This window comes from Salminus brasiliensis, chromosome 4 (assembly GCF_030463535.1).
Source record: "Salminus brasiliensis chromosome 4, fSalBra1.hap2, whole genome shotgun sequence".
Taxonomy (NCBI): Eukaryota; Metazoa; Chordata; class Actinopteri; order Characiformes; family Bryconidae; genus Salminus; species Salminus brasiliensis.
The window spans coordinates 28,160,404-28,173,852 of record NC_132881.1 but is presented as its reverse complement, the minus strand read 5'-3'; the positions used below and the strand labels follow the sequence as shown (position 1 = coordinate 28,173,852).

Here is a 13,449-nt window from a genome sequence, read left to right as displayed (position 1 = left end):
ATTTCACTCAGTCGACACTCTGTCCGCCTCACCTTAGTATGCATTTAAATAATACAGTGACTATTAGGGATAGTTTAATTGGGTCTTTATGAGAGATCGAAACAAATGATTCAGGAAATGATTCGATCGTGTGAAACGTTTGAATCACCGCCGCACTACAGGGACATCTGGTGGCCAGTCAGTGTTCAGAACAACAACCTTAAAGACAACAGAAAGAATAGTTTTCTCGTAATAGTGGTTTGGGATCTGTCCTTGACAGATAATCGAGAAAAAAAGTTTAAAACATAATACTTTTTAATTTACTAATTTACTTTTTAACTTTTCTAATTTAACTATATATAACCATGAAAATAGACATAGTTGTGCAAAGAACAATTGATTCAAATAATATTGTATGTCATTGTGTTGTGTTTATGTTTTTTGCATGTAACAATAGAAATTGTGTGATTTTTTTCATAGAAAATAGATCAGCAGCTTGTACTTATCGCGTACCGAAACGCGGGAAAACATTTGAAAGGTTTCGAAACACGGTGGTGAAATGAAAGTAGTTCTTGTGGTTGATATTATTAATACATGTACCCTATTGAATATTATATTCCTATTAATAGTTAAGCCTATGGGTAAGTTTGTATTTATTTGGGAAATATACTAGGGAAATTGTGGTTTATATCGACTAATATAAATGGACAATTTTCTTGTTAGTTAGCTTTCAACGTGTCTTATTAGTTTCGGTTCTCCGCAGCGAGGAGGCAGAACTGGAACTTCTGGAGGAGCGGCCCGAAAGACGTGCGGCGCGTGCGCACACGGCACTGTTCAAAGGCGAGGTAAAAAGGAAACGTTAGGCGGACTCAGATAATGCTGAAGTTGGGGAGACCTGCGTAAACTTCTGCTATCAATAAATTCTCTATAAATTTCCAATTATATATATCTCAATATATACACAAAATAATGTCTAAAAGGGAGTACCTGGTACCTGGTAAGTATTTATTTCTGGAGGCAATGCCTATACACCCTACTGTTCTAGCTAGTTTCCCCAAACTTTAGCTAACGTTAGCTTGCTAGCGAAATGAGTGTCATAGCTAACACGAGATATCCTAAAATCGGATTGATTAAACGTCTGACACTCAGATAAGTTCGCTATTAGGTTATATTGTTGCCTTATGTTATATATGGGTTTTATTGGCACTGTTTTGTCTCGGTCGTCGAAGTGTTGTTTTCGCTGGCCGCGTCGTAGCATTGCGTACACACCGTTTTCATGGCTGTAGAAAGATTTGGAACCCCCCCCTGCAGCAGTTAGCTATAGCTCTGGTAGACACTGGTACTGTTCTCATGCCTTGTGAAGAACATTATTCGGGATTAGCCGTATGTGGTTCGTCTTTAATTGCCATTACGTATTTCCATTTTTTTTCAGATTACTTCCGTATGCGTGAAAACATGCGCATCATGCAGACCCGTGTAAGTATGCCTTTATATAAAGAAGTTGTTGGTCTGAAATCAAATGCACCTTGAATTCCCTTTAAGCCCAGACCTAATCAGTCGACCAAGCGTTGTTTACTGGAGTTATGTGGCTCATAAAACATATGATATGACAGTATAGCTAATACTGTAAATAGACACGCAACGGTTCTTATCTTTCATTAGATAGCTACCTATCTTCAGTAGCTACATAAACTAAAGCAAACGTAAAGTAGAGTTGTGTGTCTCGTTAACTACGTTTGAGATTAAGAAGAAAAATAAGTTGTTCTACTTTGACTTAACTGCTCACTCTTCTGGACCACATTGGTTAAGGTTCTGGATATTTAGAGTTAAAGCATTAAAGCAAACACATTATTTGATCTTGTTTAAGGTTTGTTCTTTTCATTCAAATTTAATCTCTTAACCTTCCACAGGAGACTGTAGTGGACATAATCAATGGAAGAGGTGTAGGATACAATCTGTTAGATGCTTTCCCCTATGGTATGGGTAAGATTTAAGTTTTCTGTTGTTTTTATTGAGGGTTGAGGGGCATGTTTGGTTATATTCGGTAGTTTATAATTTTTTTGGACACACTGCTTTGCAATGCAGAAAGAAAAGTCTGACTTCTTGGCAAAAACGCTCTCATCAAAAACTTGTCAGCACTTTTATTGTCCCCAACAGAAAGGTGTAGGTCTGTGCAAGTCTTGTATACCAGGGGGTTATTTTTAAAGGCAGGATTTCTGTTAGCCAGATAACCTTAACCTTAGTCCAATTGTAAACTCTTTTCCTATGCTGTTTCTGTTAAATGAATATTCCAGGTCATATTAGTTTAGATTAGGGTTGTATGATTGGAATTGGACAAAGTGGAAATATGCTTTATTGTTTTATTATATTTTTTTATAACATATATTTCACATTCCAGTTTGGTTTATGATTGATCTGTTTTTAACCTTGGTTTAGATAAAGTGTATATAGATCTTATCCCTCACAATGTAAGTGTTTGGTATCCTTGGTTTCTTTTCACTGACTTTGAACAGACAGTAGTAGAAGTTACACTCTGGTCCCAGTCCCACACTACTATTCACATGACTCCGCTTGAAGTACATGCTCTTGTAAAAGATTGCTTTTGCCATGTGCCGCAAACTCACTGGTGTAAGAATCATGGCCCCAATCCAAATCCCTTTGTCCGTAGTTACCATTTATTTTTGGCAACTTTTTCTTTTATAAAAGAAAATGTCTAGTGTATGCGTTTGGGAGGCTAGGGTTTGTTTCTTTTGCATTTGTTGTATTGCATTTGTACCAAAAGTGTGCACACACAACTTAGTGTGAACTGACTTTAGTGTACAGTTACTTCTCTAGCATATACATATGTAATTATCATGACCAAGATCCTAGCCCAAAGATTATGTTAGTAAGTTGTGAATGCTGTGGCTAATTTAACTGATCCCAGCTGTCATCCAGATTTGATGGAGTAACAAAGGAAATTACTTTTTCCACACAGGTACAATGAGTGTTTATTTGAAAACTGTATTTTTGTTTGCCCTGATTGTCTCTTGTCTTATATTACTTGTATATTGTTTTAAAGTCAAATTACAAATAGGCTGGTTAGTTTTCACTGTTTATTATTTCATTCTATTTGGTAGAAATGACTAAAGGGCAAAACCTTTGGAAGTATGAACAAGGCTAAAGTGCAAACAAACTTAACAGGTGTTACTTTTCAGGTGTAACTCACTACCCTACTGAGTTTGTAGAGTATGTGGAATCTTCAGATGACTATGATGATGATGAAGATGATGATGATTATGATGGTGGTTTCGGCAGTCACAACAGTAGATACTGTGGTTTCACTCCAAAGTTTTTGGATCGAGGAATTCCAAAATCACTGCCTGCAATACCCTGTTTTAAAACAGCCACACGTGTTTCTCCAGAGGTGAGTGCTGTATTCATACCATTCAGGTTTTAAATCTGTGTGCCCAATAAGAGCTGGTTGCTACATGGGTTGTGGATTTTGTGTTTTCAGGAGGCTGCAAAAAATGCTAAAGAACTCGTAGATGAAGAGGAAAAAATTAAGAAAAAGGCAGAGAAGAAAAAACAGAAGAAAATGGTAACATCTTGGACTGTTTATGTTGGATGATGAATTTGCTGAATTTTTGTCCCAGCCTTTGAATATTCTTTCTGGTGTCTTACAGAGACAGCGTGAGAGACGGCGGCTGGAAAAGTTAGAAAAAGAAAATGCAGATAAAGATAAAAGCAAAAAGGTTGGCTAAAGTGCATGCTAATGTATATCTGGCTGCCATGGCTATGCTTCCAAACCACATGTATATTAACGTTTGTTTTTTGTTTGTTTTTTTTGCTGTGTTTGGGTAGGTTGATCTGGCTTCAGAGAAATCTAAACCTGCAGTAAAAGAAGTAAAAGGAAAAAAGAATAAAACAAATAACAATGCACCTGTACCTCCTGACCCTGGTCCCCATGTAGCTACAGAGAGCAGCAACAGTTCTGATGAAAATAATGATAAAGAGAGTGAAGCTGATGAACCAGAGGTTGGTTTGTTTCCTACATTCTGAACCATGTTCATGTATGCCTGCATAGTTTATAGTCAGAATGCTTCAATGTATGGGTTTCAGGAGCTAGACATGAACAGCTGCTTTGTGACCAATGCAGCAGCCATCGCTAAACGGAAACTAGAACAGAAACTTGACAGAAAAGAGAAAAAAGAAGAGAACTCCAGGAAACATGGGGCAAAAAAGACAACTACAGCAGGGCCCCAGCTTAAGGTTTGTTTGTTTTCGATCCTTAAAGATGAGTAAAATAGTTGATGAGAAAAAAAAAATTACTTAATGTCACCCCCCACTCTCTCCCTTCTCTCCCCTCTCTTTAAATGTCTTGCCCACAGAATAAAAGTGAGGAGCAGGAGGACTCTAGAGTGACACATGACTTTGTTACAAAGAGTCTGATGCTAGCAAGTATGTTTATTACTGGATATGATTGGATTTAGACTAAGTCCAGTTGTTATTTGTAATCGTATTATTTCTTTTGTTTTGTTTTTTTTCCCTTTTACTTTCAGCGAAGGGTAACGAATATGCTGCAGCAGGGAACCTTGATATGGCTGTGAAGTATTTTACTGATGCTATTAAACACAATCCTAAAGAGTTTAAGTAAGTGTCAATGTTGTTTAGCACTAATATATATTGCATTGTTACTTTTAAGTTGCATTATTTGCAGCGCTTTACATATAGCACTTAAGAGAGATTCTTCATGTAAAGGTGTCTGTGTTTCTTCACAAAGCAGTTCAAATAAATAATGCTCTGGGTGTGTCTGACAGGTTGTTCGGGAATCGTTCCTTTTGTTATGAGAAAATGCAACAATATGAGAAGGCTTTAGTAGATGCTGATCTTGCTCTGTCTTTGAGCCCCACATGGATTAAAGGACTCTACAGGAAAGGCAAAGCACTGGTTGGACTTAAGGTACAGTTGCTTTTGCAGTTCAGTTCAAAGGACACATGGCAAATTTTGCTTTCCCATGTATCTAGTTTTTCATACCCCTCTTCCCATGTTTTAGAGATACTATGATGCTAGTCTGATCTATAAGGAAGTTTTAAAATTGGACAGCTCCTGTACCGATGCTGCTCAGGAGCTGATGAGAGTACAGATAATGCAGTTAATGGTAAGTAAGATTTATTATTATTGTTAATGTTGTTATTATTATTTATTTATTATGTATATTTTAATGTTTATGTAGAGGTCAGTTTTTCTAATAATCAAGCTGCACAATATACAATAATTGCATTTTGAGGAAACTGTTAAGTGCATCTCACAGTATGGCTCTCGGTGAAAGGAAATACAAATAAAAGGAAATGGTGATATGCAAAAATGTGTCAGTTAAGTTAGAAGTGAAACAGTTAAGTTAGAAGTTTCAGGTGTCCTGAAACTAATGCAGTTAAACCAGAAAACATTCATCATTCTTCTGTCTCCCAGTGATTCACTGAGCTAAACTTCTCTTAAGTCATTAAACTTTGTTCACACATGCCAGTTTTAGTATAAAACTGTCACACAGTCCCCTTGCTTTATAGTAGGGGGTTAAACTTATACTGTTTTTCAGGCTTATTAAAACAAAGTGTGAAATAAGCTCATTACATATTATATCACAGTTTTATCACAATATAGTGCCAATTAAATATTAAATAAAGGTTTTGTGAAGTTCACATTATAAAAAAATATATATAAAGTAACCGCTCATTTACACTTGTCTGTAACATGTTTTGCTCTTTGTGTACAGGATATGGGCTTCACTCGAGAGCAAAGTTCAAATGCTCTGATTATACATGGAACAGTAGCAAAAGCCTTAGAAGCTCTGTCTGGGCTGCAGGGTAAGATCATTCCTACTTGGACACAGTGTTCATTCTTAATCATTCTATGGTCACACCATTTTCATACACAGATTTCTGAATGAAGAGATTTCTTCATTGTTGTCCTGTTCTTCTTTGCAGGCAGTTTTGCAGCTGCCTCTATGCCTAATGAAGTGTCTTCTGAAGAGGGATGGGTATTTGCAGAGAGAAAGTCTCATCCTCCTAAAGTACCACTCAGACAAGTCTCTCAGAACCAGCCTAGAGTCAACACAGCAGTCAGATCCACTCCCCAGTAAGAATTTTCATCATTTACATTTAGGGCATTTAGCAGACACTCTTATCCAGAGAAACTTACAAAAGTGCTTGGATATTTACCCAAGAATAATCTCAGCTAGTTTGAATAGACTAAAAATTCAAAGATGCCTCTAAGCTTAGATACTGCTAAAAACAAGTCAATATGGAGACCATAGTACTCAGACATAGTACCCAAGTATTCTCGGAAGAGGTGGGTCTTCAGTCTGTGTTTGAAGACAGCGAGTGCCTCTGGTGTTCGGACACCCAGGGGAAGTTTGTTATACCCCTTCGGTATCAGGACAGAAAAAAGTCTGGACGCTTGTCTTCCGCCATCCCTTAAAATCCATGGGTCAAGCCGACTTGAAGCTTGAAGGGCTCTTGGTGCAGATTTGCTTTTGATCATTGCAATCAAGTACAGAAGGGATGGGCCATTCTTAGCTTTGTAAGCCAGCGTCAGGGTTTTGAATCTGATGCAGGCTGCTACAGGAAGCCAGTGGAAAAAAACGCAGCAGTGGAGTGACCTGTCTAAACTTAGTAACGTTGAAGAAGACCTGTGCTACTGCATTCTGCATAAGTTGCAGGGCCATCATCTATCCATTAACACATCAATGCGTACATGGATAGATGATGCTCTGTGTCTATATACATTGATCCTAAAGGTTTGTGTGTGTGTGTATATTCCCTACAGAGAGTTGTTTCCCATCTGGGTTGGAGACTTGGTGCCTGAAATATCGGAGTCAAAAATCTATGAGCTGTTTAAGGCGTAAGTTATGGCTTTCTCAATGATATTGATTCAGTGTGTTTTTTTTTTTTTTGTTTTGTTTTTTTTTGTTTTTTTTTTTGTTCCCATCAACATTTCTAAAGTTATTATTAATTGCCACTCAGCCTTGACATGGTTAAAATACCAAATACCCAGCTGTTTGTGGACACCCCTTCTAATGAATGCGTTCAGCTATTTTACTTTGCACTTCCTAGTCCCTGTAGACAAGTAGTACCTGTAGTCAAATTCTCGCAGCAATGCCAAAAAATCTAGTAGAAAGTCTAGACAGTTACTCTAACAACGGGATAAACTCTTTAATACCTTTTGTTTTCAGAAGAAACAACAAACAACTCTCTACTCTTTCACAATGTTTCTAAATAGTTCAAATAGTTATGACTGTAGTGAAAATAATCTACAAAAGAATGTTTTAAGATTACATTTTTAAATGTAGTTTAACACCCCACCGCATCCCCTTTTTTCTTCTCTCCATATTAATAAAACACAGGATTGGGCCAGTGCATAGTGTAAGAGTACTGCAGGCAAGACGCTGTGCTTTTGTCAACTACACCAACAAAGAGCACTGTGAGAAAGCCATCCGAGATATGCATGTAAGTTTCTGGTTGATTTATATGGCTAATAGGTAACTACCATATGTTGTCATAAAATTGCCGGACATGGATGAGAAGCACAATCTAATAAGTCATGGTGTGGATTGGATGAAGCTTGTCCAGCATATTTTGGGGACTTTCCTCTTTAAAAACACCAACTAAACCAGTGAAACTGATTAATTAAACCGGGTGTTTGAGCAGGGAACTCCTCAGACTGTGCTGGACACTGTCCCTCAAGGACTGAAGTGTTATGCTGAGGTATGACTGCAGTGTAATTGGTTTAAGTATGTTTGCATGTGTTTTGGCTTATTTGTGTACTTGTGTGCGTGTGGATTGCAGGGTTATGCTATTGCAGGGACTTCTCTGGTGGTGCGTTATCCTGACAGACTACACACACACCTTGGCGCATCCAAAGCTGCGTCAACAGATACTGGGAAAGTAAAGTAAGTAAATGTAAAATAATGACCCCTGATCCACAAGTTATTATTTGTCCTTGTAAACTGCTAAGCAAGTTTTTAGAAATGTAATGTGTTTTTTTTTTTTGTTTGTTTTATTAAATTTCTTAGTTATATAGAATTGATCTTTTTTTTTGTTATTTTATGTTTCTTTCTTGCTTTGCAGTAAGTTGCCTGATGAGTGTTATTTCTGGAGGACCACAGGCTGCATTAAGAGTAATCGCTGTGCCTACAGACATGTGCCAGAGCACAAGGGCATTGATCGAGCCAATGCTACATTTTGATGTATTTCTCTGATGTTACCAGAGAAATTTAATGTTAATCCAGAAATCACAACTGAACATAATCTCTTATATTGAGTTAAGAGATGTGTAATTACTGGATACATCTGAACAGATTAGAAGTAATTGCTGCTGTACTGCTGAGATTCTCAGAAAACTGTATTTCCGTAATGACGACAATCATAACGAGTCAAAGACTAACTTTCTTGCATTTTCTGTGGTTCCTACCTAAAGGCCCTCTCTAATGTTGCATTCACTGTGTGGGCAGCTTTGCTCTAACACAATACCCATATACCACAATTATGTAATCTTTTGCTCTTTTCAAAAAGTGCTTGAAACCAATCTACAGTCTGGGTTCTTTGCCATTAGTAATTGGATTAAAGGCAAGCTCACTGCAGATGTTTCAGTTCTTGCACTTTGAGTGTTAAATTACTTTTATTTTTCTATGAAGGTTTAGTTTTAATTACACTTCGTCTTAAACTCTTATTTTACACTTGTACACTATGTCTTAAATCGGAATCTTCAGAAACTGTTTGTCTTTATTAGGCCATGTAAAGGATTTCTTTTTCTCTTTGTCTTCTGTATTGTTTTATGTACTGATTTAATCATTACTAATCGAGTCAAATTAATCAAATGAAAATGGCCAAACATTTATTATAAAATATAATAAACATGTCAAAATTGTAATGTTTAGTTCTGTTAAACAAATAATCAATCTACTGTATGTTCCATACTCAGTGTAGATGTTTTTTTTTTTGTTTTTTTTTACCCTTTTTCTTTTGATTACACAAATCAACAGATGAATTGTCGCTGCCTTTTTATTCTTCATGTCTTAAGTGGAGGCGTAAGCAATAGAGCCAAACTACTACATTTGTTTGAAGGTCTTTTGTCCCAGGTTCTGTTTAATTCTGTTAATGTTACTGCTAGTGTGGATTTCAAAAATTGAGTCACACAGGACTGACACAGGACGGAAAAAGTATGCTGCAAATAGTCAATTCTAGTTGTGGAAGACTTGCGTCCACCCGTTTGGTAAACTCACTTGTAAATAACAACTGGGTTGAATCAGGTATTGTGCACGACACTAGTTTGGACAACCATGTACCTAAGCCAGAGTTAATTCTAAGAAATCATGCACCCATTTCAGTTTTGTACTCTGTCAGTTTATGCAAACAAAAAGAAGTAAATTAAAGTAAATTAAATACTTGTTCAGTTCAACACTCTCTTTTCCTACAAATTGTTCTGTGGCAGGTCCTAAAATTCAGTTTCTCATCCACTTTATTACTAATTAATCAATCCATATGACCAGTACTTTATCAGTAAAAGTTAGGTTTACTTACAAAAATCTTATCAGATACAGGAGGTAGGAATGTACCATTGTTTAATATGAATAACATATGCTTATTTATAGCAAATAGATTTTTAGACATTTATAAACTCCATCTCAAAAGCAGTATTTTTGACCCTTAACTCACAGACTGCCCCAAAACTCAAGTAAATGATGCCAGGCGGCAATATGAAAGGTATTTTTCTTAAAGAAGTTGTACTGCAAAAATCTGTTGAGAAACATCAGTAGGAGATTTATTATTGAATAAAAAAGATTACTTGCATGGGCCAGTCACTATCTATTGGCAAATGATAGCAGACTAAACTCTATTAGTTGATCCAACTCAAAGATGAGTTGAGTTAATTTAACCGTGAAAGGTTTAGGATTACTTAAAAATAATATATTGTATTAAAAATAACGAATAGTAATTAGTAGTAGAGTGTAGCATGGATGGTGACTAATGCACATGCCTGTGCAATGGTAATAGGGTAAATTTTAGGAAGCTTTTGCATGTGGTAAATATTACTTCTTTTTACTACGTACTATAGGCCAGTTCCAAAATGAATAATGACCCAGACCTGAATCTAGCCCTACCAATCAGAATGAACCCAATAATAGACCTTATTCACAATGTTTGTATTTTCATTACATGTATGTCTGCTTTCTTTATAATTCAGAAATTGTATAAATGTTTTATAAATTAAAAAAAAAAAATCTTCCAACATAAGAGAGAAAAGGTGATTTTGTGGTGATCCATGTGATCAAGCTACAAGTATGAGGTAGAGCTCATACTGACTGACCAAATTAACCACATACATTGTAGCTAGTTCATGATACACTTGTCATCTACACATAGAAGTCCACAGTAGCTTTTGTTTTGCAACAATAGAACAGGCATATGACTAATTTTCCCATTTCTGTGGAGGGTAGTTGTACTTACATACTCCACTATAAAATGCTCTAGAGTGGATGCTTTAGCCTTTCTACCATTTTATCTACATATACACGTACACAGTAGCATTATGAGGAGAATGAGTGTTGGAAGAGTGGTGTTTGATGGCATACTGGTAGAGAGAGTAGAAAGGGGAAGCATACCAGAATAGACATTTTATTAGATTAGATTAGTTCAGGGGTAGGGGTTTCAGTATATCTAGTTTGAGACCTGAACTACCCAATAGGGGTGCACTGTTGCAGTCTCCCAGTTCTACACCTCTTCAGTCTTTCCTGCCTATAGATGGTAGAATTCCAGAAAAGGCAGCAGAAGTGTTCTTTTGGGGGACATAGAAGTATGGATTACATTTTTTTTTTTAAGCAACGTTATCACTGACCAGCCAGGTGAAGCAGTTTGAGTGGCGCAAATCCGTCAACATACGGATACACAAAATAATAAAACAAAAACAAAAAAAAAAAAAAAAAAAACACCCACCCAACCAAACTTTACAAAACATGGTCACAGTCTGGGCTATATGACTGGTATGAATGGACTTGATATGAGAGATTTATTTAATTCTGTCTGATCTCTTGATTGTCTTCTACATAAACTTTTATCTAGGAGTAGGGGGGATGTAACATGGCACAGGAAGGAAATTATACGGACAACAGCATGATCACAATTAGTCAACGCTTTATTCATAACAAAGTACAACAATATTGCACTGAAATCACAATACAAGAGGATAGTATTTACACATAAGAAACATTAAGCAGTATGAGAGAAGTAGATAGTAGGCCTACATAAGGTGACTAAGGGGTCACCTAAAGTATACTGGTCAAACTGTATAGTATAAGTACTGTACATCTCAGTCTAGTTTAGTACACAACTACACACATGGGGAAGATAGCTAACTTAAAAGACCTGAAAGCCATGTTTAAGCCCAGCTTCTCTAACATCTCAGCGGTGCCACCATGTCACACTGCACTGATCTACTGAAGTTTTGTGGAGATGTCAAAAATATGAAAGTCTAATAAGCCAAGAAAATTAGTTTCTGATGTTCACGAGCTAATAATGACAATGTTTTCAAAGTAAGCTTCAAATGAAGCTTTTCCACTATATTCAGACTGGGATGCACTACTACACCCAGCCAACAACTAAGGGGAACTAAGGACAGTGCCAAAGCAATAAAAAACACAAATGGCTAACCTACTAACTTACCTACTACTACCGGACCTTAATGAAAACACAGAGGGTAGCATTCACCCCTTATAGGACGCGTCCACACATCGCGCTGGAGAGAGAAAAAGACTAAGTGAAAAAGACAGTTAGCGTACCCCACATTCCATCCATCACCCACCAAAGCCAAAGCGCTCACAACCCAACCATCTCCCACACACAGACGCCAAACTACCTGGTTAAAAAAGTTTAATAGAAGAAAACACACTTCTCTGTCTATATATGTTTGTTGATGTATTTGGACCTTGACAAAAGAAGCTGTCTGATTATTAATAAAAATGTATGATGTTATATATATATATATATATATATATATATATATATATATATATATATATATATATATATATATATATATATATATATATATAAAATAAATGATGTAGTTCTTATGTTATATATGTTTTATGTGTGATGTGATGTCACTGACATCTTTTTTTTTGTGGAATGGTCTAGAGGTTTCTGAAGAGTACTTAAAAAAAGGACAAAAATCATAGCAAAAAAATATATATATACAGTCCAGGTTGTGATCAAAAGCTATAAAAGACTGGCGATTCCATCAGCTTTGTGGCTAACATCTGGTCATCACGTCTCATCAGCCTACACTCAGTGACAAGAAAATAACCCCCAGCTTCTGCTGCTGGTGCCTTGTTATATCCATTGGCGTCTCCCTTCAGGTCAGGGTCAAACTAACTGGTAAACTTGCCAAAGGGGTTGTTACTAAGTAGGCTACTGGCCATGCAGGTGGCACGCTTTTGTCTAGTTCCTGCCTGTCTGTCACTTTATTTTGGTTTGCCCCATGTGCTCCTGAGCATATGGCTCTGTGTTTGTTCCTTGTCTTCACCTTAGCCCCGCCTTGTCATTAGTGTTCCCACCTGTGTCTCCTTTTTAGCCCTGCCCTCTTGTTAGTCTCAGGTGTTCTGTGTAAAAGTAGTCAATTTGGTTCAGCGCTCCTTGTCTGGTCTTGTGGTGGTGTATGGTTCACAACCATGACAGCAGGTGGATAAAATTTGCTTCAGTCTTTTCCCTTTTTTGGTTTTAGACTGTAAAAGAGAGAGGTGGGCTTAATAAAAAGAAATGTGATCTTTAGTTCTGTCTCTTATAAATCATTGCTTCTATTCACAGTAACATTTTGATCAAGAGTGCCCAAACATTTTCATACCTCTGTATCTAGTGTAAAGGGAAATGCTTTACTCAGAAATATCATACCAGCATTTAAACCTGATGGTGGTGGTAGTAGGATATTCTGGGCACGGATTGCTGCCTCATGGTATGGACTTGTTATTTGTGGCAGGAATTCTGAATTCTGTTTCCAAGATTTCCTAAACTTTAAACTGGAAACAAAATAAGGATAAGGAAGACAATGATCCAACAAAAATGCATTATTTTAAGTCTCCCCTGTACATCAACAACCCCCAGCCTATTAAATAAATTGAAACTTATTTATTTATTTATAATACTATGAATCTTATAATACAAACATAAAAATACCTTTGTGGTATTTTTACAATTAAAATGACACGTAATTTACACTAATATTGTGATGTTTCATATGAAGCACATTAAACTGGTTTCAACTAGAAAAATGAATAAAGTATTTTAGAGAAAAACAAATTGGATTGGATTGGATTGCATCTTTTTTAGAAGCCCTTCAAAAGCCTAAATGTCTTTTCAAAACCTGGTCCAGATGGCAAGCTGTTATGCTACTATTCCTATAAGGCAGATATATGTAAATGAACTCTCAACTGCTTTGAGA

General features: G+C 36.6%; 1 protein-coding gene across 2 annotated transcripts; it reads left to right on the top strand.

Moving 5' to 3' along the window:
• The first annotated feature begins 824 nt into the window (after positions 1-824).
• On the top strand, positions 825-11,971 carry LOC140554640 (uncharacterized). Of its 2 annotated transcripts, none has more exons than XM_072677845.1 (18): positions 825-976; positions 1,412-1,455; positions 1,890-1,956; positions 3,177-3,385; positions 3,476-3,559; positions 3,645-3,713; positions 3,823-3,996; positions 4,081-4,230; positions 4,350-4,419; positions 4,521-4,611; positions 4,779-4,920; positions 5,015-5,119; positions 5,732-5,822; positions 5,943-6,093; positions 6,784-6,858; positions 7,361-7,463; positions 7,803-7,906; positions 8,085-11,971. In XM_072677845.1, the coding sequence occupies exons 1-18, from the start codon at positions 949-951 to the stop codon at positions 8,200-8,202; spliced, it is 1,875 nt and encodes a 624-aa protein (XP_072533946.1). In that variant the 5' UTR covers positions 825-948; the 3' UTR covers positions 8,203-11,971. The 2 variants fall into 2 exon arrangements, with proteins under 2 accessions (XP_072533946.1, XP_072533945.1); XM_072677844.1 differs by having other exon boundaries at positions 1,890-1,962.
• Positions 11,972-13,449: the final 1,478 nt, after the last annotated feature.